The sequence below is a fragment of the Tyto alba genome, unplaced genomic scaffold (assembly GCF_018691265.1).
Source record: "Tyto alba isolate M040663 unplaced genomic scaffold, T.alba_DEE_v4.0 Super-Scaffold_6, whole genome shotgun sequence".
Classification (NCBI taxonomy): Eukaryota; Metazoa; Chordata; class Aves; order Strigiformes; family Tytonidae; genus Tyto; species Tyto alba.
This window is the reverse complement of record NW_024881327.1, coordinates 20,439,074-20,466,813: the sequence shown is the minus strand read 5'-3', so window position 1 is coordinate 20,466,813 and position 27,740 is coordinate 20,439,074. Positions and strand designations below refer to the sequence as shown.

Below are 27,740 nucleotides of genomic sequence, written 5' to 3'. Positions count from 1 at the left end.
AGTCACTTCCTTAATGAACCAAGTTAAAAAAGGTTCTTTTAAAAATGTAGCCACCTATACTTTGTCCGAAACAGCTCCCCCAAATTTTGGACAGTGTTTAAGCAAACTGTTTGTCTCAGCTGAAACGTTCATTTTCATCTTCAAAGTTCCTCAGTAACAGTCATGTGTGACCCCTCTCTTCATCCTTTACCATACCGATATCTATTGGACATGCCTTGCTCTTAGCTTCAGAGCTATTCAGGTCTATGAACATAAACTTCTGTCTCTTAGACCTCACTCTATAGTCCTCGCTGAACAGCAGAGAGGCAGGCTTGCTGAAGCTAGGCTTATTACAGAAACGGTGATCAGGCTGTCAAAGAAGAACACAGAGATGACAGTACAAAGGTTGCTCTGGTTTAGCCTGATTGCTGTGCATCATCATACTGTCTACTCAATTATGTCATCAAGGACAGTGATTTAAAATACAAGCAGAAGAGGGTCTTCCAGCCTCTTGAACAAAGAACTTCACCTCCGGGACAGTCAGCTCTGGAAATGATAGCAGAGGTAATAAAACACAATGTGGAGCATGTGCCGTCACCTCTTGAGCATGAGGTCACCTTGGTCTCTATGCTTCTGTTATCCAAAGGCTGCCAGCAAGGAGGGTAATTAGCAAACATCCATTCTCAAAAGTAGTTGTGGGTAAGTGCTGCTGCAGGGAACAAGACAAGTGCAACCATCCCTCTCGCCTAACAGGTGCCCCATGATGGTAATTAAAGCGGTAGTGCTTAACAATGGTGTTACACAAACCTCCTAAAAGTTACCTTGCAAACTGAAATACTTTAACAAAATAAATGTATGGACAGAAAATCTTATTCAAACTTCTCTTGAAGAAATGAGACCTCATAAACTTTCTCTAGGTTTTTGTTTGTTTAAGGCTTGACTATTCTGGAATTATTAAATACATTACGAACACTGTACTATATACATTATTAAGGCTTCAGTGACAAGAATGATGGACAAAAGAGGTTTTTAGGTTTGAGGTGAGAAGTTATCATAAAAAGCATGCAATCTAGGAATTATTCTGTGAGGGATCCTTCCTTCCCCAATTTAAAGAACAAGATTCTGCAGTAAATTTCTAATCCTCAGCAAAAGACAATTTTATGACTCAGTATCACCACGGATTAGAGTACAAAGCGCTAAGCTATGCGGGCACATACGCACGCATTAGGGCACGTGTACACCCTCAAATCTAATACCTAGTTAGCAGGCATAATCTTAGTATTACCAGCCTCAACAGCAACCCTTCAAGTCCTATTACCTCAAGAGCAGCTTCTGCATTTGGAAAAACCAGCAGCTTTACTGCTGCTATATCAATTCCCTACTCCAACAGGAAAGTAACTAATATACCACAGCTAGTCACAGGCTCTGCCAAAGACTAGAAAGGGGTTATGTTTTATTTTTTTCCCCCAAGTGGGGTGCTTTAACCAGCATCCCTAGCATATGCACACAGAATAGCCTTGTTCCTGGCCCTACAAAGCAGAGACCTGGTCTTGGCATGTCCCTAGAGATCGTCACAACCTCTCTCTGGAGAGGAACATAAGACTACTACATAATTTGGAAGGGCCTGTATAGGCACCAGACACAGCACAGATGCACTGTACTATATTTCTTTGCAACACACCAGGTTCCCATTCACTAAAATCACACTGGACCTTAATGAATAACCACAATAAAGCTGGTAACAGCACTGCAGATCATGGGTGGGTTGAACAGAATCTGGGTCAGTAGTGGAGGTTTTCTGCTGGGATGATGGCACACAGACTGCAGGGCTCCTGTTTTCACTTTTTTTTTTTTTTTTTTGGTAGAAGACAGGAATAAGAGGAATGCAAAAAATAATACTGGAAAAATATGTGTCTCTTTCCAAGTTGCATTTTAAAAACCATTAATGAACACTTTATCTGTACACTGACCAAAATTAAAGCATATGTTCTTACTATTATTTTTTTAAAAAGAGGCAAGTCATCAGAAGGTTATCTTGGTCATATACAGCAGTAGCTGAACCAAATGCAATGATTAATTACGTATCAGGAAGTATATACTCCTTAAGGTACCTGGCTATTTTACTGCACATACACTAATGGAGAAATCCCTGCCTGCAGATTCACATGTTCATGAACATACTCCTGTCACAGGACACCCTATCTTCAGGCAACAAGGGAACAATAACTGAAGCTTGCTTTCTTTATATACCCAATTTCTGTTATCCTGACATAACGCGACCTCACAACCTGAAGCTTGGAAATCACAGTGAAAATATGATGAGTCACTAGTTAAATTAGCATCTGTCCATGGATGTGGTGGAAGCAAGGTCTTCTGCAACTTCAACCTCAATAGTAGGATAATGAACATGAACTGCCTGTGCCTCAAAATACACTCAGGTGGTCTCCTTGCTATTTCACAGCTAATCAAGGATCAGATCCCCAGAGCTCCTCCTACCACTCATGGTTCACAAAACATCTCCACTAAGGAGATACTGGGACTCCACACATCAAATCTCACAGATGTGGTGATGCGGCTGTTGTGCTGAACACAACTGATCAAACAAATGGTTTGCTGAATAAACACAGACAACAAGAACTCAATTAATTACTGCAGGACAGTTTCTAAGAAAAAGGACTAAAACTGCACTGACCACAAGTAGATTAGAAGAGGTGGTTTATATATTACACTAATTCAAACTGCATTTTCTCTAAAAGCAAATCTGACATCCAGGGCAGTGTATAAATCAGTATCACAGCTCATAACAAAATTCAGATTCAGAGAGTGGCTGATTTGTTTCTTTGCTTATAAACATTTGATTATAATTCACACATTCAGGATTTCCCTAGAGAAGCCAGATTCAGGATAATGAGGTGAGTGAAATGTGCAAAATCTATATAGTCCTGTGACTTTTATGTATTTATCAAACAGAAAACCGACACTGTTTTAATAATTAGCTTCTGCTGTGAAAGGAAAAAAAAGTATTTCAAAGCATGTAATTTTTGTTTCTTAAACCTGTAAGAGAAGAACACTGACATCTCTAAATAATCCATCTCCACATTTAAGCCCATAATCAGAACACACATTAAAGACTTACCAGCAATGCTATTACTCCCCTACCACTGCAGGAAAGAGAAAACTTTCTGCAGGATGCAGAAGTGAAACCAAAATACAAGTTTAGGTCACTAAGTCACTTTGTCCTTTGTTCAGTTAGTACCAAAAATTCCCCAAAGTTAATAATGCATTCAAGCTTATGTACTACACTTACACAAAATAAGGATTCAAAACATCATCAGTAAATGCCCATTTCTGACCCATTTCATGCAAGTTGAAGAAAGGCAGGCAAACTTCCAGTTTCTTCCACACAAGCTAGTTATTCTGCAGGTTAACAGAAAAGCTGGCACAGCCAGACTCTAACAAGAAATTATGGGCCACCAGCAGTAACATACCAACATTAACTTATCTACTAAATCCCAAACAACGCCTTTCCTTTTTGCTTAGGAAAAGACCTGAGGGTTCAGTCAACACTGCCCACACAGAAGGGGCCAGGATCCAAAATAGCACTGGCTGCCTTGAAATAAGAACCCAGACTGCAGCTACCATGGTGCAGGAAGAAGCAAGAGTGAAAAGAGATCCCTTCCTCAGCCAAGTCACGGGCATTTTTCTGTGCCCAGAAGAGAACAGTGTGGCCTCCGTCTCTCATTCAGGCTCCCTCAGCCTCTTTCCTGGCCACAGAGAATTGGGGATAAGAGAATAGAGATGCAGTTTTCCTATTTCCTACGCTGATATGGGTGTGGAGGGGCTCTAGGGCTTCTTCACAGAGACATGTGAAAAGCTTAGAAGCAGAGCAGCCCCGGATCCCATTGTTTCTGCCATCACTACAACAGATGCCTGTGCAAGGAGTCTTTATTTCTATTAATAGTACCATTCACACAATATGGAACCCTGAGTCAGCAGCTCCCACCAAAAATCCACCAGGTTATAAAACATGCAATATTAACAAGAATTCCTTTCAGTTTAATTACAATATTACATTTTATTATATTTCTGACCAATCCCTGCCCCTATCCAGTGCAGCTTCACTACTTGACCCCATTCCTGAACAATCTTATGTCACCTCACCATGTCTCTATCCTGAAAAGTCCGCAACATCTCAACAGGCACCAAAAGTGGCATCAGTGGCTCATGCGGTGCTGCCACATGCTTCCCTCTTCCTTGCTCCTTGGCACCTCTCGCTACATCTAACTTCAGGAAACAGATCAAGAATGCCTTGGCACAATCTGTAACACACCATCTGAATTCATGCTTTAAGGATGAGTTGGGGGTAGGGAATTGCTCTCTTTCAGACCTTACTCAAGAAAGACAAAACGCAAATAGTAAGAACTATTTCTGCATCATGCAACTTTTTCTTATGTGCCACTAAGTTACAATTGTTGTAAGGACACAATGAAAACTAGAGATCCCTGCATGAAGAGATAATTTTGCTTCTACCTACATGAAAAAGATAAAATCTTCTTTATAATTTGAACACATCAGTTACTGTGCTTTGCCCAAAGGGGACAGAGTAGATTACACATAGAAGTCACTAAACTTAAAGTTTAGCAAGGATAAGTAGCCATGATTTTATTTTTGTAGATGCTGGCTAATACAACAGTAGTTTTTCAATTGCAGACTACAGTGATGTTGAAAACCAGCATTCAGTCAACAGCTTCACCAGAGTTTTTCTGCAACAGCTACCCTCAGTTTTGTCAACTGCTTTCCACAAGTAAGTGTTTGCTTTTGAGTAACTTAGTACTTGCAAAACCCACAGGTATTTCCTACAGTAAATATATCAAGGGCCAAAGAAAGATTGCACACAGGTAGGCAATCTTTTATGTGAAAGCAAGTTGCTACTTTCAGAAAGGCTGCTTCCACATCCTCATTAACTCCCTACCTGCATGTGAAAAATCACACATGCTTATGAGCCATGTGATCCTTTATGAAGCTTCACATTTAGCAATATTCCAAGCTGAGTGATCAGTGTGTCTTTTCAGGCACTTCAGAGATCTTTTCCCAAGATAAATAAACTATGCAGCAATTAATTTGTACTGGACTCCTGGGAGAAGGAAGGGATTAATGACAGCAGGGCTAATACGATCCGGTGCTAACACATTTAGCATGACCTTCAAACAAAGTATGTGCTATTCGGTTTATACCTTCTGACTCTGAGGGCCATCACCTTCATCAGAAATGCCATCTTCCTGCTGATCGTAAGCAGGCCCTCCCAAGAGCCTTATTCTCTTCTCGCATTGCTTCTTTGCCACTGTCAGCTGATTAATATACCTCTTCACATTGCGAGCCCTCAGTAAGTCAGCTTTCATTGCCGCAGTTTCTTTTCCTTTTGAATCTAAGAATAAAGCAAACGAGAGACAGTCTGTTACAACATAAAATCATCATCGCACCATTGCTGCTGTGAACTGCCTGATCAAAGCGTTTGTCATTCAGGAATCAGTTATGCACATGAGCAGACACTGCAAAGTTTGTATTTGAAACAGAATGACTATTTTGAAACATTCTCCAATGATACCTCAAAGGTTTATATAAAACAGTTCAGAAGAAAATCCTTATTCAAATGTCCAGTGAAATGTGCAGTGATGGCTTATGTACCTTACTGAATGTAAGGCTGACTGCCCAGCGCCACGAGGGACTGGACTCAATCTCCTCCAGCCCAGCATGACATGTTCCCACACATCTCATTTGCAAATCCAAATTTCTTGAGCCTGATGCTAACAGCACTTTGTACAGTATCTCCTCCAGACAACAACACTGACTGAAGCTCACTCAAAAGGGTCAGATGACTAAGGAAAAAAAAAAATAAAAATCTTACAATGCCACGTCAAGACTGCACAGTACTGTTAAACAGTGAAGCAACATGAATATGATAGTTGAATAGGACTTGGTAATAAAAGGTGTAATGTTTGTGTATTCTCCATTATAGCCTCTTCAGCTAATTACCAGGGCCTAAAAAGAAAAGCAGCAGATAAAGCAGATTAAAAAAACCTCTACTGCATTGAAATCATTCCTGTTTTCTATCTGCAGGATGTAACTGATTCACATTTATACACTGGTTTTATTTTCCTCTTGTTCAGTGATAATACTCCCGCTTTTGCAGGCCACAACTTAATCTTGGTAGCAAAGTACATGGCTTGTACTTGGTTCTGGATTAACTGATTGGTCAGAGATAATTAATAGAGATCTATTTTACTGTGTTTTTGAAATACCAAATGCTAATAAAAGGATGTAGATGAAAACAGCGTTTCATTTTCAAAACAGTTGCTGGAAAGAAACAACTAGACAGCTATGCTTGTCGATGCATACATAGAAAAAGGAAATATCTTAAGAATGATTTAAAATAGGTATTTTAAAAACATTTCTAATACATTCAGGTACCTTCTCCTTTTAGGACTGTTTTCATCCTTTTATTTCCTCCTCAAAGCCACATATAACTACAGCATGTGACTAAGTTTTGTCACTTGTATACTGAAGGACAACTCAAGGTACATGGAACTCCCTGAAGTTCTACATGTAATGTGAGTACAGATATCCTCCCAGTATTTTTTCCCATATTTTTAATCTCACTTTATTCGCTGCATGTATTTAGATATGCTGGTAGGGAACCTTCCTGATTCAAAGACTGTTAGCGTTTTAATGGATAAGTATCATCTGCATCTGAGCTGTCATATAACAGCAAACTACAGAGATGATACTTGCTGAAGCAAATGATAAAATGAGTTTACCATGAAAAAAAAAAATAAGCCATCTGTTTTCCTGGCATGTTATCTCCACAGGGAAGTCAACAGAGCATTTAATTTAGTGTTTCAGTTCCCTGAAACAGAACTGGTCAAGTATTAATGAGAGAGAAAGAAAGAACAACAACAAAAGGCAGGAAAAGGCCTTAAGGACAAAATTGCTTTCCCCCTCAACTTAAAACATTTACAGCTAATACAAATACGTGCTCAGTAATTTAAAGTGAAGATTAAACCCCAACATTTCCCTTCCTGCCCTTCACTCTAAGATGACTTTTAGAAGTTTTCAATTCTCTCATAGTTTAAATACTTTGGGCTCAAAATGTATACTTGAAACCCCACACTGATACCCCACAAACAGTGCTACGCAACAATCATTCAGCCTTCTTAAAACAAAAGTACTCTTCTTAGTGAAAAGATGGTATTCTTGGAGGGTTTTCAAAGTAAGCATGTTTTCTTTACCAGAAGTCTTATCATCCTGTGATTGCAGCAGACCTCCAGGAGAAACTAATGAGCCCTACATCCCCCCTGCTTCTGGTGACTAATTACTTTATTTGCAAAGATCCTTCAAAAACATTTGCCTCACTCAGCTCTTCATATTCATAAGGAGCCACTCCATGTAAGAAACATTCAGGGAAGAGTGACGAAGATCACACTACCAGCTGATTCCTGCTCCATGGATAAACAGAACTAGTCACCATGAAAGCCTGGCATCGACATCCCTTCACAAGTAAACAAGAGGCTGATGAAGAGCAGCCCGGCATGGAGCGTGGCTAACGCGCGGCAGTGCGGGAGAGGTGGCGTGGGCAAACACTGAGCACGGCTTCCCTCTTCCAAAGTATGAAAGGTAAGACAGCAGAAATCAGGAGGAGCATTTTCACGGCAACTAGGGAAGGTTAGGTATATTGTTGGTTTTCTCCTAACCCTAATCTCCTTTTGAGAATTCCCAGATTTTCAGATTTAAACTGTGCTGTTTTTTTCAAACTAAGCCCTATCAAAAAGATTTTTTTTAAGCTGTAAAGACAACCTCTCTTTTTAATCTATTCCTTTTTGATCCCACCACCACCGAAGTACTGAAATATAATTAAGAGCCTCTTTTGCCGTTTCTGAATATCAGCAAGATGTTCACTACCTTCAGGTATCGCTGCACAAACCAAATAAAACCAGAAAAATACAACAGAAAAGGCTTCCGTTTACTCACAGATCCTTCAACAAGTTCCAATAAATGGAAAAGGAATATAGAGATGCTACTAAGACACTGTTTCATCACTATACAAGGAAAGAAAATGCATCCTTTGGATATATATTTTTTTTTAATATACTAATAACTTCTTTACAGTTTGGGGATTTTTCTTTTTTTTATTTTATTAAAAACAAATAAACATCATCATTCCTCATCAGCAAGACAAGAAAGATGCTGTTTTGGCACCTCCTCCCCACATGAGATGCATACATGTTTACCAGCCACAGCTGAGCAGGGCCTCCATCCCCAAAGCAGCAAAGTGTCTTTTAGTAACTCCTTCCAAAATAATTCTCATCAGGGAAATTTTGACAAGACATACACTACCATGAAGAACTTCAAAGCCCCAGAGGGGTACTGTGCACAGCTTTCAAGGGCATCTAAAGGCAGTTAGTACCAAAAGCAGAATTTCAAACTGCTTATCGATCCACAACTGCAGATAATTCAATTTGCACTGAACCATATTAAAATGCAAATGGTTCAAATGAGTTCAAACTTACCAAGCAATCAAAGCTAAGCTATCTGTGCACATCTTTCTTACTGCATGCATTTTTGGACATCTGCAGTGATTTCTGACAGCGCTTCCACATTTTCTTCTGAATCAATCATAACTACTTTGATTTGAACTGGGCCAGAAGCAGATCCTAGAATCCACCAAAAACACTTCTAAGAATGGATTCTTCAGATCTGATATTCTTACCTCTTCTTTTTTTTTCGGTAGTTTTGCTATCTGGTCAGGTTTATATGCATTAAATACATTAAACTGCAGTACATATTCACAAATCCTTTTTTCAGTCAGTGTCAGGCCTTGCAAACTATAGTCATGCCAACAAATGCCACACAAACCCTAAATGACAACAAAGGATACAACAAAAAAAAGTAAATTAAGACATATGTAAAGCCTGCTTAAAGCACAAACAAAACTGTATTGTAGTATTGCATGAACTGTCCCCTCTCTTGATAGTAGCAGCATAAAACAAGGTTTTCTCATTTTAACTGCAAAGTTATATATGGCAAAAACATGACTGAAACTGAAAGTACAAGTTCTTGCTCCTCTACAGCTTCAAGAACTACAGATACCTGATGCCTGGCAGCATGTACAACAGCACTGACTCATCTGACTAGCCTCCAAAGGAGCTACACGCATGCACAATATCATATGCATTTCTGCAAGACTTTTTGCAAGAGGCCAGTTAAGCACATGCAGAGCCTACTTAAAGCCATACTGAAGTATTTAATGTAGCAAATGTTCTATAATTTACCAATTATTACAGGCCTCTCTGAGCTCTCAGAAACTTCAAATTACACATTTTTCAAAGCCTACGTAGGCCTGGAAAAGCGTTTGTTAATTCTGAAAGAGCAGGCCAGACTTTGAGAAGAACAGTACACACAGTGGTTCTGCTGCCTACGGTACAAGCAAAGGGAAAACCAGCTCTAACGTGGTTAGATGAGAATGAGTAAAATAACCAGTGCTAAATCCCAAACGTTTCAGGCAACAGATCTGTGGGAAGGGACTTAAAGGCAGATCATGGAGAATTTAGCCACTGATCAGTAGCTATACATAGTGTGCAACGCAGCCTTCCACATCACAGCCAAGGCTGAGCAAAAGAAAAAGCAAAGTGGCAGCAAGATAAATTTCAGCATGGGAATAGGTACACACTATACAATAAAATAACATCCACCACATCTAGCCTCTGTCTGTATGTCCCTGCATTCCCTTTGGTCACTTCTATCTGACCAGTCAGCCTCTCCCCTCTCTCTTTCACTGACAGGCATCTCTCCAAACAAACCATGGACAAGTTGTTACCATCGCCAGCATACATGCACAAAGGAGTTTCAGAAGCAGAGAGAACTTCCTCTCTAAAACTGATTTGAAAATCACAAATCAAAACAAACAAGTCTACCATGATCAGAGACACTGTAACCTTCACTTTCATCCACAAGGATTCCCTCCACATGTACTGCTTGAGCACAACGTGCAAGCACAAGCTTAGCTCTTTAAGCCTTGCCAAAAAGCTATGCAAAAATAATTGTGTATACGTGTTTATCCCTGTGTGGACGATGGGGTGACGGGGAGAAAGCATAATACAGATCTGTAATAATTAAGCTAGATGGCATCTGTAACGCGCTGGAATGCACAAGTATTAATTTTACTTCACTCTAAATTATCATTTTGACAAAACCCACACATTACAACCCACACAACCCAAGTTAGCTTGGAGCCCCGGTTTCTAAAAGAAAAGCCCCTTTTTACAGCTGAACATTCAAGCCTTTTTTGGAACCACAGTACCCAAGAAGCCTGCCCACAGACAGTTCTGTTTCTGTACCAGTTGTCAGCTCCGCTTATAAAAGCAAATATCTAGACGCAGAGTGGAAATGCTCAGCAAGAGAAATCTACTGCAACACAGCAGATCCCTCCATGCAGAAATGGCTGCTTATCTGATCCGTCCCACAATTGCTGCTTGAAAAGGGGCAGTTTCCTCAACAGTGATGCCCTGGGGTCGATTACAATGTGGTATCTGAATATCAGTCCCATCCAGTCATCCGAGGGTGGTTTCCAGTCCTGCTGTGAAGTCACATATAAGGTGCAGGGCACAGAAAATTAGAAGGCAAATCAAACAAATCCCTTTACAGTGTTGGTGAGAAAAAAAATAAGCACCTGTTGAGATATTTGCTCTGTTTTGCCCTAAGATGAAGTACATGCCTCCATGAGTTTTTGTTTTAAACAGCAGCTAGTAAAAAGGGGTCCTTGCTAAAATTCTTGTAGGATCCTGTAATACCATATCATTAAGAGAAGAAACAAAAAGTCTTCTGCTAAAAATTAGAAGTAGTATATTTAAAGAGTTTCTTATTCTTACAACAGCAAATATCAACTACTTATAGCAACTTACTTTTGTTGCTATTTCTTTTTTTTTTTGAAGCCTTTCCTTTAGAAAAATTAAGATCTACTCTCGCTTCTAGAAACCCAGGTCCTCTCTCACTCATGCTACAATGCCTTATCTGCATATTTGTCCTCTTACAAACTGGCTTACTACATTGAAATGCAGTAAACATTTTCAGATAAGCATTTATAGTCTTTCAAAAATCTTTAAAACATAGATTTAAAAAAAAAAAAACCTAACACTTAGCTCAAATTTGGTTCAGTGCTTCCAAGGAATCCTTATCAAAAGATGAGATGAGGAGAGAGTTTTACAGTTAAAGATATAGAAGGATGAGATTCTTCCAACCAGAGCACATGTGACTGTACAAAAGAAAAGCACAGTCCAAAAATATCAATAGGAAGAAAAACCAAAGATGAGCAATAAAAAAATCCCCAATGCCCCCAAAAGGCCCAAAGCCAAGCACCCTCCTACAGTCACTGCTGGAGTGACCCTGACCATTTTGGAAGAGGATACACAGGACAACACAGCTTGGGAAAGTAATGCAGATACACGTAGACATCAGATTCAGTGCTTCAGTGTCAGTGTAAACGAGTTAAGTAGTGTAGTGCCAGCATGCAAAAAAAACCAGCTTCTGTTTGCAGTGGCCTGCACCACTCCAAAACAAACCATCAACACCTCTGAAAACAGTAATGCTACATTAGGTTTCTTATTCAGCTTTAGAAATGACCAAAAGCAACTCTCCTGGCCACAGAAGCTGTATCATCCACCCACAACAGGCATCACACTGTGAACCTCTCAAATTATTTTGTGTCTCAACCTTTGAAGACATTTGACTCTCTCAGGGAGTCAAATGTAAAACTTACTGCTTAACATGAATCAGATGCTTTTGTACGTTTTCGTTTGCTCTCTTATGCTCACATGCCAGAGGATTCAAGTGATAGAAATCTGAAAAGAAAAAAGACCCTATAACATGCAATTTTTTACTACTGAGGGTTTAATACAACGACGTTCAGAAAGAAGTACTTCGAAGTACTTTCTGCTTTTATTAGAGGGCTCTAACAGCTAAATATTTCGCCAATAGGTGGCACCAACACTAGTTGAATCAAATACAAAGAACCCTGTCCTTGCCGAGGGATAAGCCTTCCTCTCCAACCCCTCTGGGCACCAACATTAAGTGTAACCAGGTAAAATAGGAAAAGCAGCCAGGCAACTGTAGCTTATATGAGAAGTCATCAGTCTGAAATCTGCTCCTCGGGCTACTCATCCTTTAATAATAGACACATCTTTTATAAACAAAACATTTTTGGTCAGTTTTAGAGACTTAATGATGTCTCCTCAACCAACAGCAAATGTGTGCGATCCTGCTCAGGCACATTTATTGCTAGTCATGTAGTTGCACAACACTTGCTTTGCTTAGATAGTAGCTAAGCTCTCACTGCTGCAGAGTATTGGCCACTCCTGCTGCAATAAGTGCTCCTCACGCTTTTTTGCTGTAACTTTTTCTACTGAAAACGCTGACTTGGGAAGCTCCCATGACTCAAACTGGTGGAGGCTGAGACTATATCCATGTACATATTATTCTACACTTTCTCTACTCTTATAGAATGAGAGTGAGTATCAATCAGGCTTGACAGACTGGTGGCCAGCCAAAGTTCAGCTGCTCTAGCTGTACACTCAGGCACTAAACAAGCAGTTACGTTTTCAGAACCCAAATTTGCCACATGAAAAAGGAAATAGCTACCAGTAAGACTATCTCTTGCCAGGCTGGAATCAAACCTAAGAGATGCCCATGACACAAAAGACAAGAGCTCGTCTATTAGCAGGAAAGGGGAGTCTGTCATATACATCAAACACCCATGCTCACACATTATTACAGGTATGCAGCAGGTACTGAGGGAACATATTAAAAGAAGAAGATAGAATGAGATTGTGCAAACACACTTCCATTTTGCATAAAGCTTACATTTAGTTATTCACCATGAAATGCAGCTGTTGCAGGGGTAGCAGTGTGCTGTGGCATCCAGAAAGGGAAACAGCAAAAGGTGACGTAAGAAACATTGTCTGTTCTACAAGAGTTCAACAGTCTTTATATCAGCAAAGATTGGCTTTGTTTTGTTTTAAGAAAGGTAGGACAGCTTTTTTCCTTAAACTTTTCTTCCTAAAGTTCAGGAACATGTTAAATTCGTTTCCATGTTAGGGAAAAATGTCTCCACCCCCTTCAGCAGAAACAAGACACAAAAAAGCCTTCAGAACTAAATTTTAGACCTCTACACCTTTGATAGTCCTCTTAAAGTTTACTTTACACAGACTGAGCCCAAAAATTTTTGGTGGATGAAAACCTTAGCAGAATAACTGAAACAGATTAGAAATCTGCCTTAAATTTGTGTGAACTAATAAGATTGTCTTGTATGCCTCTGGTGGACATACTGTTCCACATGTGTTAGGCAAAAAAATGTCACCTTTTTCTTCAGGCATAATGTGAATAACCATTGGCTATTTAATAAATAAAAGGTTTAGCCACAACAGCTCTTCTGGCTAATACAGACAGCAGTGGTAATCAAATCTTAAAAGGTTGCCATGGGACTAAACTAATAACAAAAGTCAGTACCTTCACACAAAACTTCATTGCACCAGCTAGTGGAATTTCTGTTGGATTTTTTTAATACAGGTAAAAGTCAAGAGCCCATAAAAATGCAAAACAAACTTCACCACAGAATAAGTAGAACTAGATCTACTTTGGCAGAATAAATAGAACTAATATTTTTATATCTATTCTGCAGCACCAGACACTTGTAGCTTCAGAAAAGCCATCTTCTGATCAGGGTTTATAACAGTGGATAATTAACTGGATAAACTCAAGTAAGACAGAGGAAAGTGAGATGGTAATTAATTGTAGGAACCTAAACTTTTAAAAAAATATTCCCCAAATCAGTTCTTCTCACAAGACCAATGGTAGCACAAATGGAAATACAGGGCTAAGAAGATTGATTTTTCATAATATACTCAGAGTTAATTTCCCTGTTCTCATTTTATTACTTTACGAAACAGACTTTCCATTAAATTAACTTTCATCTGAGAAATATTAATATGTCATTCTGTAATATACACTTGAGCAAACTTTTCTTTTTGCCATGGTTTGACACAAGCAATTTATCCTAAAGGAATGTGCATCTAGCTCTATTGTAGAATGTAAACAGAAGGTGTATCCGTGTTGACAACCTTATACTTTCAGAAACTTGAGCATGGACCCCAAACTCTTCAGACTGCCCAAAGATATGCCCCCTCCTCCCTCATGTTTGTTTTCCCTTTCTGCATTTTTCATTATGTTTAAGTCACTTTTAAAAGCTTTCCTTTGTGATACAAAGTGCTAGAAAATGATCATTTTCTTCAACCTGACAGAGTTTACAAGAGAACCTACAAGCAAGTTTTTTAGATTTCCTTGCTTACAAACAAATTAATTAATATCATCCATTGCCTTTTTATTATGCTTTGACACACCTTAAGCATATCCGTCTAAGCAAAAATTTGGTCAGTAATTTTGCCATCAGTATAATCTTCTGAAGATATACCACAGTTTTGGTACATTTTGAGAACCATAAAAAGCAGTATATATAATAAATGTAAGCACAAGATGCATGTGCATTTTAAAAGACAGACATTGCCAAAATACTGCAGGATTTAAGAGCACTCTGTATTGCAACACAAAACCATAATACAATGAAGAGTCAAAATAAAGTCTGACTGACAATTACGCTGTATCATTCATTTTTCTGTGTTTTAAGAGGAAAACAAACGGAGACTTTGAAGAATGGATTGTATGAAAAAGAAAGAGGAAGCAAGATTCTCAGCATACAAATTTATAATGCCAAAAATCCTAGTTGCAGCAAGTTCTGAAAATAAATGCATCATAGATATGACCTTTCTCATGATCCATCAGCTTAGATGAAGATGGGGTGAGGAGATAATCACACCATGGGAGTTTCTGGAAGATTCAGACAAATGAAACAGAACTGAAATACTAAAGGCATAGCATTCCTAAAATCTGTCTAAAAATCCCACACACACTGATTGCATATGTATGTCGAGAGTTCAAACAGCTTTTCAGAACAAAAACAACAGATGTGACTTAACAAAATGGAATCTTACCTTTCTGCCTCTTCACTTGGGGAATATTGCTGATTGTGGTTGCCTGAACTATTTCCACTACAATCTGATACCTAGTTTGAAAAACAGTAGGGGATAAGGGTGAAGAGGGAGGAGAAATGAAAAAAAAACATGGTATTAATTTTTTATAATGTGTTCTTCATACATCACACTTAAGAATTAATAAAATGCAAAACACTTTGACCTCCTCCTCACCTGGAAACAGTAATTTCTCAGTATGTCTGCAACCTAAGGAGCAATGTGCATATGGAGTAGAGTAGGAAAAAAAGGTTATCTTGAAACAAAAGGAAAATGTTCAACTAACAATAATATTATTCCCTTCTCTCAACTGCTGGAACTGTACAGCCAGTTAATAACATTCAATGAACATAATGTAAAGTCATGCTCTTAACATTAAATATAAGTTTTCTGTAGGAAACTAGGATGGGAGTCCAGTTCAAAAGCAAAGAGCTGTCTCTAAGGTTCTTCTAGCTAATACATTCAATATATATGGAACATATATAACTTAGAAGAAAAAAAAAAAAAGTATTACACTAAAATAAGTAAAACACTAAAGTACTATACTCCAGGAATAATTGAAACCTGTCTGTCACCTAAAACTATACTACACATAATGAAAGGCAGCTAATGCAGTTAGTAAACTGAATTTTAAGTAAAACCAATCTTGTAACTAACAGACACCATGTACTCAGCAAAGAAAATGACTGTCAGTTAAATCTTTCATAAATGTCAAAGTTCTGGTCATAACAAACACTCAAATTCCTCTCAGTGCACTTACTCTGGCAGCTATTAATACTAGTAATAAAGCAAGTATTCTAGTGAATTTAACTCATTCCTGTAGGAGATCCCTAACCTCATCTACCAAGTAACTTGGTATAACTTCCAGATGAAGGCTGAAGCCTCCTGGAAAGTCTGCTATTTCAGTGACTACTTATTCTCTGTTTAAGAAAGAGTCTATGATTCTTAAAATATATTCCCCTTCTTACACGTATACTTCTTTCACCAATATTATTCACTTCCCCCATTCCTTTTGCCTCCTATAACTCTTTTAGGATTTTGATTGTTTTGTATAGACATACAGTTTTACACACACAGCATACGTTCATTTACAACTACACTTCCAGGGTTTATTTCCTTTTCTTTCCTGCAGTAATCTTTATTCTACCCAACTCCTTAAATTATCAAGTTGAAACCTGAGAACCTGTTTGCAAAGCTTTAATTTTTCTAACCCTCTTTCCTTTTGTCAATACTGTATCTTGGGTGCTTCTATCCACCTCCACAGTTCTTGCCCAGTCCTTCAAAGGAAGAACAGCTCCATAGCGAGGGTAGTATTTTGGTCCATAGGAGTCTCACAGTTAATTCCCTGCTCAGACATAGGCTTCCCAAATGATTCTGAGCAGCTCATTTGAACTTTTGGTACCTTGGTTATGTCATCTGTAAATGCATTATAAACAACACTCATTCACCTCACTCAGGTGTTGTACGGTAACTGTGAACATTATGAATTTATCAAACAAGGTACAGACAACCAAGTAAATACTCCACATAGAAGGCAGTTTCCACTTATACCTTGAAGCCTTTTTCCTTCCAAATTTACTTCCATTTGTTCATATGCATGGCTTTATATGTTTTCATTATCAATACTGTAATACAGCATCCTTTTTTTCTGTCCTCACTATATTACCTTAAGTAATGGAGATACTCTGAGTTACATCCTCAAAGATACTATTTAGTCTGCTCCTCCTAAGCCCTGGGTTCTGGCTGTGACTACTCAATGAGAGTGCTGTACAACGCTGCACCACAGAAACACTACCCTGACTACACTGCCAGACTATGACCCTCTCTCCCTGAAAGCCTGTGCCAAATATTCTAGCTACTACATATTCTGTGATGCTGGTGAATAAACATCGAAGCAAGTTTTAAATGTGATGTGTTAATTTTATTTTCAAGAAGTGAACTGCATTTGATAAACTGGACCAATAATGGACTCACATCCACATTACCTCTACCTTCCCACTCTTATCTCTTCCCTACTCTTTGTTATGTTCATCCCTTTCCCTCATTTCTTAAGTAAAGGATGACACAGAGACAGCAGTAATGGTCTTTCTTACCATGAACTGTGTAGTGACCTTTTGCTGCTATACTAATAAATAACGGAATAAATATAATGCTGACCTCAAAAGCAGGTTTAAAACTATCCACCAGTTTATTTCCTTATCACAATTTTTCTCAGCTATGTTTTTAACTCATCACGTCTTTTTTATCTCTAGTCTTCTGACAGAGCAATTAAATTTGTTTCACATCTGATGTGGAATTCATATTTTCTTCCTTATTTGTATCAGTCTTCAACTTATCCACGCTAACTTAAATCTGAGGGGAGATGAAGGTGAAATTTCACTATTTAATTTTCTCTGCTTGAGAGAAAAAGGGACAACACATTTTGTGGAAACTTGGTAAAATGGGAATAAAACTCTGCTTCCCTTCATGACAAGCAACATTATAAAGAGTGATTTTGAAGGATGTTTGTAGATAACCATCCAATGGTCCCTTCTCTGGAAGCTGTGTTGATTTGCGCTTTTTTCCCCCACAAACAAAGCCAGATTTTCTGAAAACAAAGCTATGAAAGGTAAAAACTAAACAAAACCAAAATGTCTCCTCAGAAATCAGCAAATGACTTTTTATGGAAACAAGTGTCAGCTCCCCAAATGTCCCTTATAAAAATGAAAGGGATTTTTCCACAAAGCGATACAGAGTTCTGCTAAGAAGTGACCAAATGTTAGAGGCCCACTATAGATATTAATGAGCCATGAATTCAAAAACATCTCCAAAATTAAGAATTAGTTCCTTGTATCATTTAAAGAAGTTCTAAAAATAAATTCTGTAAAAACAATGTAGAAGATCAGTACAATATTTCTTCTTACAGTAATGCTTCTAAGCAAAGAGAGAAAAAAGATTTAGAAAATCCTAGTACCATACTAACCTTTCAGGGAGAGCTATTTGCAAGGCAGATAGCTGGTACACTTGCTTACGAGGAGATCCAACACACACAGCCTCCCACGCTTTTATGATTTCTTGGCCAAGAGCAACAACACCCTTCACCCACAGGTTTCCACTCATCCAGCTGGGGATTTTTCCCTACTTGCCCCATAACAAATACCTGGTTCTAATCATAAGAAAGCCTAGCAAAACCCTGATAATGTAATCAGTCTGAAAGGATGCCTTATGGGACTTCTCTCCTGTAATGTCATGTGTATACATCAAGGAGCATCCAGGAATCTGAGCTTTTTTGACTACAGTCTCTCAAGGGTCTGAGGAATTGTTTACCAGTGCCTCATGGCCTCTTTCATTGAGCAATGTATTTTATGTATATTTTAGTAAATAGATGGTAACTAATATGTAAAGGTAACACATGGTAAGGATGTTTCAAAAACAATCAACCACCAAAAAAAATTAAAATCCCCCCCAAAAAACTCCCAAGTTTACCAGCAACTGTAGTGCCTCAGGATAAATTGCCCTCAAAGTCAAACCTACACAGAAAATTGTTATTATTTCTACCTGTTCTTTACCGAGATGTTACATGGCAACATTAGAAGTAATAGGAAAAGGCTTATAGTTCATGTATGCCATGCACTAGCTTAGAACAGGCACTGAAAAATTATTTCTGAATAAAACCAAGAAAAGGAATTTTTGAAAAACAGAATATTATAACCCAGAATAGCATCTAACTGGGAAACATGTTTAAGTACACATGCCAGTAATTTATTAGCTGTAGGAAGAGAACTGGAAGCATTCTCCCCACTCCCATCTCTCTGACAGATTCTAACTGTGCTCCTCAGTGGTAACTGCACAATGGCTTATTTGTTTCCTTCTCTTTAATTCCTTCTTCATAGATTCTTCCTTATTTCACTGTGACTTACAACCTGAAATATCATTTAGTTTGTCCATCTAAAACACCACTTTTTCCCCCCCCCCCCCCCCCATCCATATAGGGACCATTGTCTGGTTTCCTTGACAAAGCTTTGCAAAATATACTACATAACTTTGCATTGGTTACAGGTGATCCCATAGTGATGAAGAACGAATAGAACAGAACAGGAATCCCTCCTCCCACAGGGCAACACTCTTAAACCACCTTACCAGAGACTGGCTCTGTACAAACCCACTAAGGATGAGCACTGCCCCCAAAATCAAATACTGTTTCTCTTCAAAAAGAAGATACATTTTCTCAAGACATTTTCCATTCAAATATCAATCTGCCCAGACTGATCAACATTACATAGGGCACAGAGGAACACATCTCAAAAACAGGGTAGTTGGACTCCATGGGCTAGAAAGCAAAAACCTAAGCGAAGCCAAAACCACATTATTTCATAAAGCAAATTTGCTATCTGATAGAGAACACAATTTAAAGTGACCTATCAGCTAAAAAGAGAGCACATTAAGCATTAATGTGCCTTAACAACAACCACAGAAGAGTTGGGTTTCTTTTGCAACAAGCAGATCCATTAGTGTGATTATGCTAATAAATATGATGTCAATTATGTTTTAGACAGAGTCCAATAGAGACTAATCTCTGCTCTCAGGAAAGGCACACTGGCCCAGAGTAAAGAGCTAATTTTACAGCAGATGAACAATAAGTAGCCAAGCAACAAATATCATTTCACCATCACCTAAATGTATTTTCCTCACAGATACAAGTGGTTTCAGAATCAAAGAAAAGAATAAGAGAAAGTAAGATGTTATTTAAGAACCCCACATACCCCATCTCGCTAAACCATCACTGATGGCCTGATCAAGCCAAGTCTAACAGAAGGTCTGGGTCACAACAGATGACACAGTGCACCAAATGGGATTAATGTGCTTGTGTCTTTCAGATGCTGCTGCAGCTATTTAGGAGGAGAGAAAGGTGACCTGCAGCAGCAACTGAAGAGAGTCAGGGAAGAGGAAAAAGTATCAGCTCTGGCTGGTGGTAACAGAGTAGGTCAAACACTCTGGAAGTGGCTTCAACAGTCCTCCAAAGCTCTGGTGTGCTCAACAAAACCAATCTAGGGAGATCCTACAACAGTACTATCTCTGCTCCCTACTTCCCAGTCACTTGTTCTTTATCCTTTCACTTACATCAGAAATCAGAGAAGAAACCGCTCAGCTATAAAGGTAAGGTAAGCATGAATGTCTTGTACTTGGGCAAGCAGGCGTGAGATGCAAGCAGTATCTCATGTTATGATGAAAGATAGAAGGAAAAAGAGATGAGATTTGGAGGGGGAGGGAGGGGAGGAGGAATTAGTATGAAAGCGAGCATGTGTTATTTGCATTAGAAAACAGGAACATCAAACAAACTCCTATATAGGAGCTCAGTGGGGTTTTTTCGTCTTCAAGGAATTAATTCTTCAGATTTCATTAACATGTTTAAGGACGCAACTGGGAAACACCTCCCTGCAACAGTCCAAGAAATCCTCTGATCCAGTGGTAAAATGTGCTGGAACTCAAACCCCTCTTTGCATGTCTCAGAATCACAGCAAGCTGCTCTGAATGCCCAGTGTCCATAGGGTCACTACAATTCTTAGTCACCAGACCACCACGGCCAGCCATACTTCATAAAGAGGAGATAACCACAGACCGGTGGAAAATCAACATATTATTTTCTCTAACTCCACAGAGACAAGCATTAAAGAAGAGTCTGGTCGACAGTACAGTCATCTCCAGTGTACTACTAAGCAGAATTTTAAAAAGTTTTCTGCCACCGAACTAAAAAGCTGACTATATTAGAGATTTAATGGATGTTGTGGCTTAACATCCTTACTGTCTCTGCTTCATCAAAAGAAAAAGAAACCTAAAACTGAATTTAAAAAGAAGAATTACAATTCATTCAAATCTCAGTAATGGGCTGGCAAAAGAAGCATGTTTAGTTTTGAATGAGCTATAGTGAAACATTAAATACCTCAGTTGTTTCAGGAACTCAACATCGGAGCTGCTGTTAATGAGCTTGATGAACTCCTCATAAGAAGGAGCATATGTGTAGTCTTTCTTCTGATGCTCATTCATCTGTTCTCTGTACTCCAGCTGGCTGAGTAGCATTCGGTTAATATAATCTGGATCGCTCAGCAGTTCCACCACTGGTTTCAGTACTGGAGAGGAAAAATATTTTAAAACAAAATCCTTATGCTGAAGAACAACTGCTGTCCTTCAAAAGAAAATTGCAGATAAAAGGCAAAAATAAATATGCATGTTGATAAAAATCCCAAACTAGTCTTCTGGACTACATAGTACATTTAAGATTGGATGTACCTTCTTGATAAAACTGTTTATTTGTTCTATTACACAAATTGATACAGATTGACAAAGTTGAGCTCTATTTGGAAAATTCCAAGTGTTTTTGTTCTTTCTGCTGTGTGCCTTGAGGGCTATGACATTACAGCCACTATAAATGAAGATCAAAAGTAAACTGAATTGCATAATATACTTGAGACTTCACAGTTTCTGAATTTGTCTTCAGGGACAGAAAAAATTAATAGTGTATTTTTAATAATCAGATCAAAATGTAGCTGATAAAATAAAAAGCAAAATAGAAAACCCTGAATTAAAAAAACACACTGGACAAATCACAGTCTAAAAAAATTTAATTAAACCTGGTATCATGATTCAGTTATTATCAGATCCTTAAGTCTATGGATTTCATGTATCTGAATAAAATACAAAAGGCCAGAATTATTCATATAATCACCAAGAATAAAGCCATGGAAGACTGCAAAAGTGTTCCTCTGAAAAAAACATAGAAGAATGGAATGGATAAATTGTGTTTTATCCTGAAAGGTGCTAAACAGCTTGGTATCAAGTCAGAAGAGTCAAGTAAGTATATGTTTGATTTTGAGAATATGAAGTGTCTCACTGGTTATCACAGAAATTAAATTTCAGAATTTAAAAGCAGAGCATCAAGCCTTATACATAATGAATTCTCTAATTACTAATATTGTACAGGTGCAAATGGTTAATCATCTACGATCTTTGATCTACCTTTTGTTGCAAGTATTTCTGCAAGGACTATGCGCAAGCTGACAGACTGGACATCCTTTGAGGGTAGGAGACAATACACCAGAATTTGAGAACATTTTTGCAGGAATCTTACTTCTTCATCAGAGCTCCTCAAGCATGGGTGCAGCAAAAAAGGTCTTGGTGGATCTTCCTGCCTAAGGGGGAGGAAAAAAACAAACAAACAAAAAAAAAAAATTGAGAGAGATCTTACATACCACTTGTATCACGATTAGTTACTAATTGATAAATTATCAGGTCCATAAATAACAAATAAATTATCATTGATCCATTATCAGGTAAGTTACTCAGTAAAGAAACACTTTAAACTGTAAATTTCTCAAATCCTGTTAATTTTTCTTAATGATGTTAAGATACATTTCCACATTCCTTTGTCCTGTCCATGTTTTCACCTGCCAAAATAGAAACTTTTTTTTTTTTAAACTGCACCAAATAGAGAGCACCCAGCAAGCATGATGAAAAAAGTTTCTCTGAATAAAAACCCCCAATTTTTCCATCATTGAACTTACATTGAAATCTCATCCAGTTTTTCAGAAGAATTGACAAGACAAACTCAAGAAGCAAATACATTCTTGTAGAGCAAACTATTTATAGACCTGAACCTTCAAGCAGAGGATCTGGGATCATATCCAGTTTGAGAAACAAGTCTATCTGATAGATACTGAAGTTACCATCTTTCCTTTGTTACTGGCAAATTCATCTCCCAGCAAGTAACTGGCCTGTTTGACCTGACTTTTCCTAGAACAGCAGTTTTCAACTTGCCACCTGCAGGCTACATCAAATTGGTCTGTGCAAGATACCTATGTAGTAACAGACTTGGCATTATCAGGCATCTACACTGTAAGTGGAAAACCAATTTAGAAAAAGATTAAAAAACCCACCCACAGATTTAGAAAGAAGGTGGAATTGTGATGGCAAACACAGGAAGGTGAACTGGCTCCCAAAGCACAAAGAAACTTGACCATACAAGTTCCCTCAGTAGTTCAGCAAGTGAGAACCAACCGCAACGTCTCCAGTATCAGTGGAGGATACAAAGCATGACACTAAGGGCTCAGCGCGTGTGTACCAGCCCACCTTTGCGGCAATAACCCTGTGGGCAGCATGCTCGTGGCAGAGCGGGGTGGGAGGCCCTGGACTTCAGGCTCCACTCAGTCTGATAGGTCTGAACCTCCATCTTCCAAGTCAGCTCTCAGCCAGATCACAGATTTGGTGAGTCACCTCTTGGCCAAATCAAGTAACACTTGCTTGGATTTTAGCATCTCAGGCATGAAAAGATCACAGAACTGTTCAGAGAAGAGACAAGAGAACTTGCCTCAAGCTGAGTTCTCCGATCAGCAAGCTGAAGCTGGAATATGTTCATGTTATATACTAATAACTCACCATATTTAAAAAAAATAGGGAACAAAGTCACAGGTTTTTTCCACCATCCTAAATGCTTCAGTCAGGTTCCCCCTCATGCCTGCCTTCAGTGGAGTCAGATCCTTGCCTTTGGCTAATTCTGGTTCAGCTTCAAGAATGAGCAGGAGAATACTTTCAACCAGAAATGCTCTCAGCCGGCTGGGGAAGGCATTCTCTATCATTCACCCACTATCATTTATACAAGGGTTATGAAAGCTGGATACTAATGGATGAAGGAAATTCAAAATTTCTTGCTGCTTTCACTTTGCACTTGGAGAAATAATTGAACTCCTAACGTAAAGAAAGTACATTAAGCCTGGATTTAGGACAGGTATAGTGTGCTATACTATATAGTAATATATAATGCTAATATACTCTTTTTCCCACCACTGAACAGGCAAATAGGTCCTCTCCGCTCCTGGCAATCATGGTAGGTGCATTTTGGGCAGATGGCAAGAGAGTCTTTTAGAGCTAAGAGTGAAGGGGTGGTTGTGCCTCTGCTGCAGCTTGAAGCACTGGGTGGGTGCTGTGCACCACTGAACATGCACAGCAACGTGCTGCTGGATGAGCAAGCCCATAATAGCGCAGTCTGTGCTGTTTGTAGACTCCCCACGAACAGCTCTTCTGATCACAGCTCTGAAAGAAGAAGGGAGCAAACCTCCCCCACTTTGATCTTGTGCCCAATACCGACCAGTTCATCTCCTTGCAGGTGCCAATGGTTTTCTGGACCTCTCAGAACTTGTTTGACTGGATGTGCCAAGGGAACTCCTTAGCGCAGGTCAGAGCGGCACCTCTTCTTCATACAAAAACGCCTGTAGGAGCGGAGACAAGGTGCCCTAGCAGTTCTTTCATGGCCAAGTGCTTGATGCGCTCCAATCGCAGTTTTACAGTTCAACAGCAAGGTGACCATGCCAGTGGTTACAGTGGGACAGACACAGCATCACTGGAGAAGCGCCACGGTAATTTCCAAAGGCAGACAGGACTGGTCTTCAGTAGAAGGCTCTAAGGTGTTACAAAAGCTCATACCAGTGCCTCCACTCCCATCACCTGCTATAACATCTGCTTCCTTCCCAGAACTGGAGGCTGCTATCCTGGTTAGAGTCAACTGACTGTTACTCAGAGCTGCTCCAAGCCCATTGCCCCTGTACACGAGAAAGTGACCGAGAACTGTATACAGTCAAACCAAAAGTTTTCAGTTAGACATTGCTATGTGGCCACTAGTAACAGGCAGCATTGTGTAACAGCTGGCTTCTGCTAGTCAGTCCAGGAGAGAACAAATATGTTGGAATAGTACCAATACTCTAATAATATCTCTAATTCTGATCTCATAATACAAGTAATTTGTCTCAAGGTGACCCAAATTAGATTTTAAATTAATTTTCAGAACAACAGGAATGTAAAGATGACATCTGGTTTAGATTTGACAGAAGGCTCTTATTCAATCTCAAATCAAATGTTTTGTTTTCAACTGTGGATCAGGGAGGGGGTTTTGATTGTTAGAAAACAAATTTCAAAACAAGTCCCTTGGAACAGCTTGGATGTAAACACTCTGTTCTTTTGAGGAGCAGTGGTTTATGAAGATGATGTGTAGTCTTCATTATCAACTAGCGTAGGTGGTGCAGCTGACTGAGCTCAGAAAGCTGTTTATCTTGTCCTGGTAGGATCTTTTCTCTCTGGCAGCTATTTTCCTCTGCATTTCCATTCCTCTTGCATACTCCAGACATATCCTACAGCCTTCTCTACAGTGCATCAAACATTCCCCATCACATGCTCTCCCTAAAGGCATTCATTATTTATCCAAAACCAGACACATCCCAGGCAGACTACTGGCAGACAGAAAGTCTCGGTCGTTTATGTAAAGCCACTTCTTACTGGGAACGTAAAGCCTTCCTCTTCAGGACAAGTTGGTCCACCCAAGGTCAGCCACTTAGAAACACAGCCAGAAGCATATGCAAAATGATAGCAAAGAGGATGACTTACACAAAACATCAGATGGCTAGCAGCAAACTAACCTCTCCTACCAAGCAGTTCCTGTGTACTAACAATGGTGATACAGAGTTAGAACTAAAAGCAAGTGGCAATTGCTTTTTTGCTCATGAACACACAAACCCCATCCTTTTTGGACACTCTTACCTTATTTGTGGGACATCCTGCATAGTGATTACATCAAGCTATACTTTCACAACATGTGCAAAGCACAAAACAGAGCCACAATGCACATAAAATTTTAATAAACTGAGATTAGCCTTCTTTCCCTTCAGTATGTCTCTACAAGTCTCTTGAGGAGTGCCAGTCTGTTTGGGACTGCAAACAACCTGGAGCATTAACTGCACCTATACTATCATCCATGCAAGAGAAGTAATTTCTCATAATCTCTGTCTCCCTATTGTACAAATTTATTCCCAATCAACAGCCAATACAGACAGCTTAGCTGAGCTGGACCTATTCCAGAACTTTTCTGAGACACAGTCAACAGAACACAATTGGAAAACTGAACTGAATAAACAAGTAGAAAGGCAAATATTTGAATCTTACCTTTCTAATTTGTCTAATGTGTTTCCTGCCTACAGGAATGCAAGCAGGGAGTGCAGATGCATGCTCTCCAGTTGACAGGCCATTTAAGAAGAATTTCAGTTTTTTTTCTGGAGTTACCTCCATTACATAAGAAGACATGACTCTTTAGAAAAGGGGTTCTTTCAATTAAACTATACCTAAAATGTGATCTGAAAAGCAAAAGGAAAGGCACAGAACTCCACCAAATTTTTATGAATAGAGAAACAAAGTCTTCAGTAAATTCAACTCTAAACAAGCCTTCCATATCACTGCCAAACAGTTGTGTCAAGAAATTGCAGTTTTCATTGCTGTTTGGGCACAAGAAATAAAGGGAGACTGAATGCAGGAGAGGAAGCTCGGGGGAAGGCTTAACAGCTACAAAATAAATCAATATACCAGTGGTAAAACAGACAAGACATCCAGGCTTATACCCTCCTTTGCGTTTATACATGAAGCATGCACTTCTATTTGCCTCAATATAACCATTGATCAGCTTGCAGAGAAAACATATTGTGTGTCAATGAAAGGTCTACCCAGAAACTAGCAACACTTACAACTTGGGCTTCCCCTTCACTGATACCCATTTAAAAAAAAAAAGGAAAAGAAAGGAATAGTGAGCAATCACAGAAGTATTAACATCACTGCTCAGTTACTGACCCAAGTCTGTTTACTATCCTGGAGCAGAAACTAAGATGTTCTGATCAGGAATATTCTTAAGGCTTGATATAAAACCTAGATCTTCAACTTTGTGGGAATGTGATCAAGAGTAAAGAAAGGCACTGTTCATTTTGCAGAGACCAACAGAAAAAGCAGAAACTTAATGGCAATCCGCATGCACATACACAAAGAAGAGTACTGCTACATCTGTCCAGTGTCAATAAAGGTATTACGCACTATTAAATAACCCAAATAGTAACATAGGCATTATTTATTTTCCTATCCAATTTTGAACACGTGTTAATTAGGACTGTGTGTTTGGATTTTCAAAAAGTCACTTAGTAATCACAAAAAAAAAAAACTTAACTAAAACTGTATGCAGATATTTTTAGAGAGCTTTGAAAGCCCAGCCAATTATCCCTAAATTCCAAGCACAACTGTGTGCAGTGAACTAATACAAATGTGGCACTCTAGCAAACAGTTCCAAAACAGGCACGATACGAGCTTTGTAAACCAGGCTTGTTTAATCTGCTTTAGGCGATAGAAAAATAATGGCAAACGACAGCTTAATTCATTTGTGTCTTCTTGAACAATCAAGACTGAAGTAATAGTGACATATATTGGTGTATCAAGATGCAGGTGACTAAAGTGATTTGAAACAGGAGACAGGCTTTACACAGCATGCTCATAGGTCATATCCCTCTTCACGCCCCTGTGAGCTACAAACCCAGCCTTAACTTTTCTGTAAACCTGCTTTGAATTTTTAACGCTATCCAATCCTATATCATAGTGTCAGAAAGAAGTGGAAGATCAGGCAGCAGTCTGTGACTATAGATCCACAGGTACAGCCTGCCAAAGCAAATTACTTTGTACCAGGTCTGTTCCAAGCAGTACTTTTCTTTGGGATCAAAATGACACCTACTGTAACTATCCCCTGCTCTTAGATTGCATCATGCAATTACTGAATGTGTATCCCACTGAACATCATCAATACTA

The 27,740-nt window shown here is 38.9% G+C and overlaps 1 protein-coding gene across 2 annotated transcripts in view; it reads right to left on the bottom strand.

Annotated features, from left to right (window-relative positions):
• SNX25 (sorting nexin 25) overlaps positions 1 to 27,740 on the bottom strand; it is an 86,627-nt gene that overhangs the window by 28,521 nt on the left and 30,366 nt on the right. For both annotated transcript variants that reach the window (XM_042807576.1, XM_042807575.1), the window contains exons 4-7: positions 22,101 to 22,273; positions 21,028 to 21,214; positions 15,072 to 15,142; positions 5,214 to 5,404 (exon numbers count right to left, since the gene is read on the bottom strand). In XM_042807576.1, the coding sequence (XP_042663510.1) occupies positions 5,214 to 5,404; positions 15,072 to 15,142; positions 21,028 to 21,214; positions 22,101 to 22,273 (622 nt within the window). The remainder of the gene's footprint in view (positions 1 to 5,213; positions 5,405 to 15,071; positions 15,143 to 21,027; positions 21,215 to 22,100; positions 22,274 to 27,740) is intronic.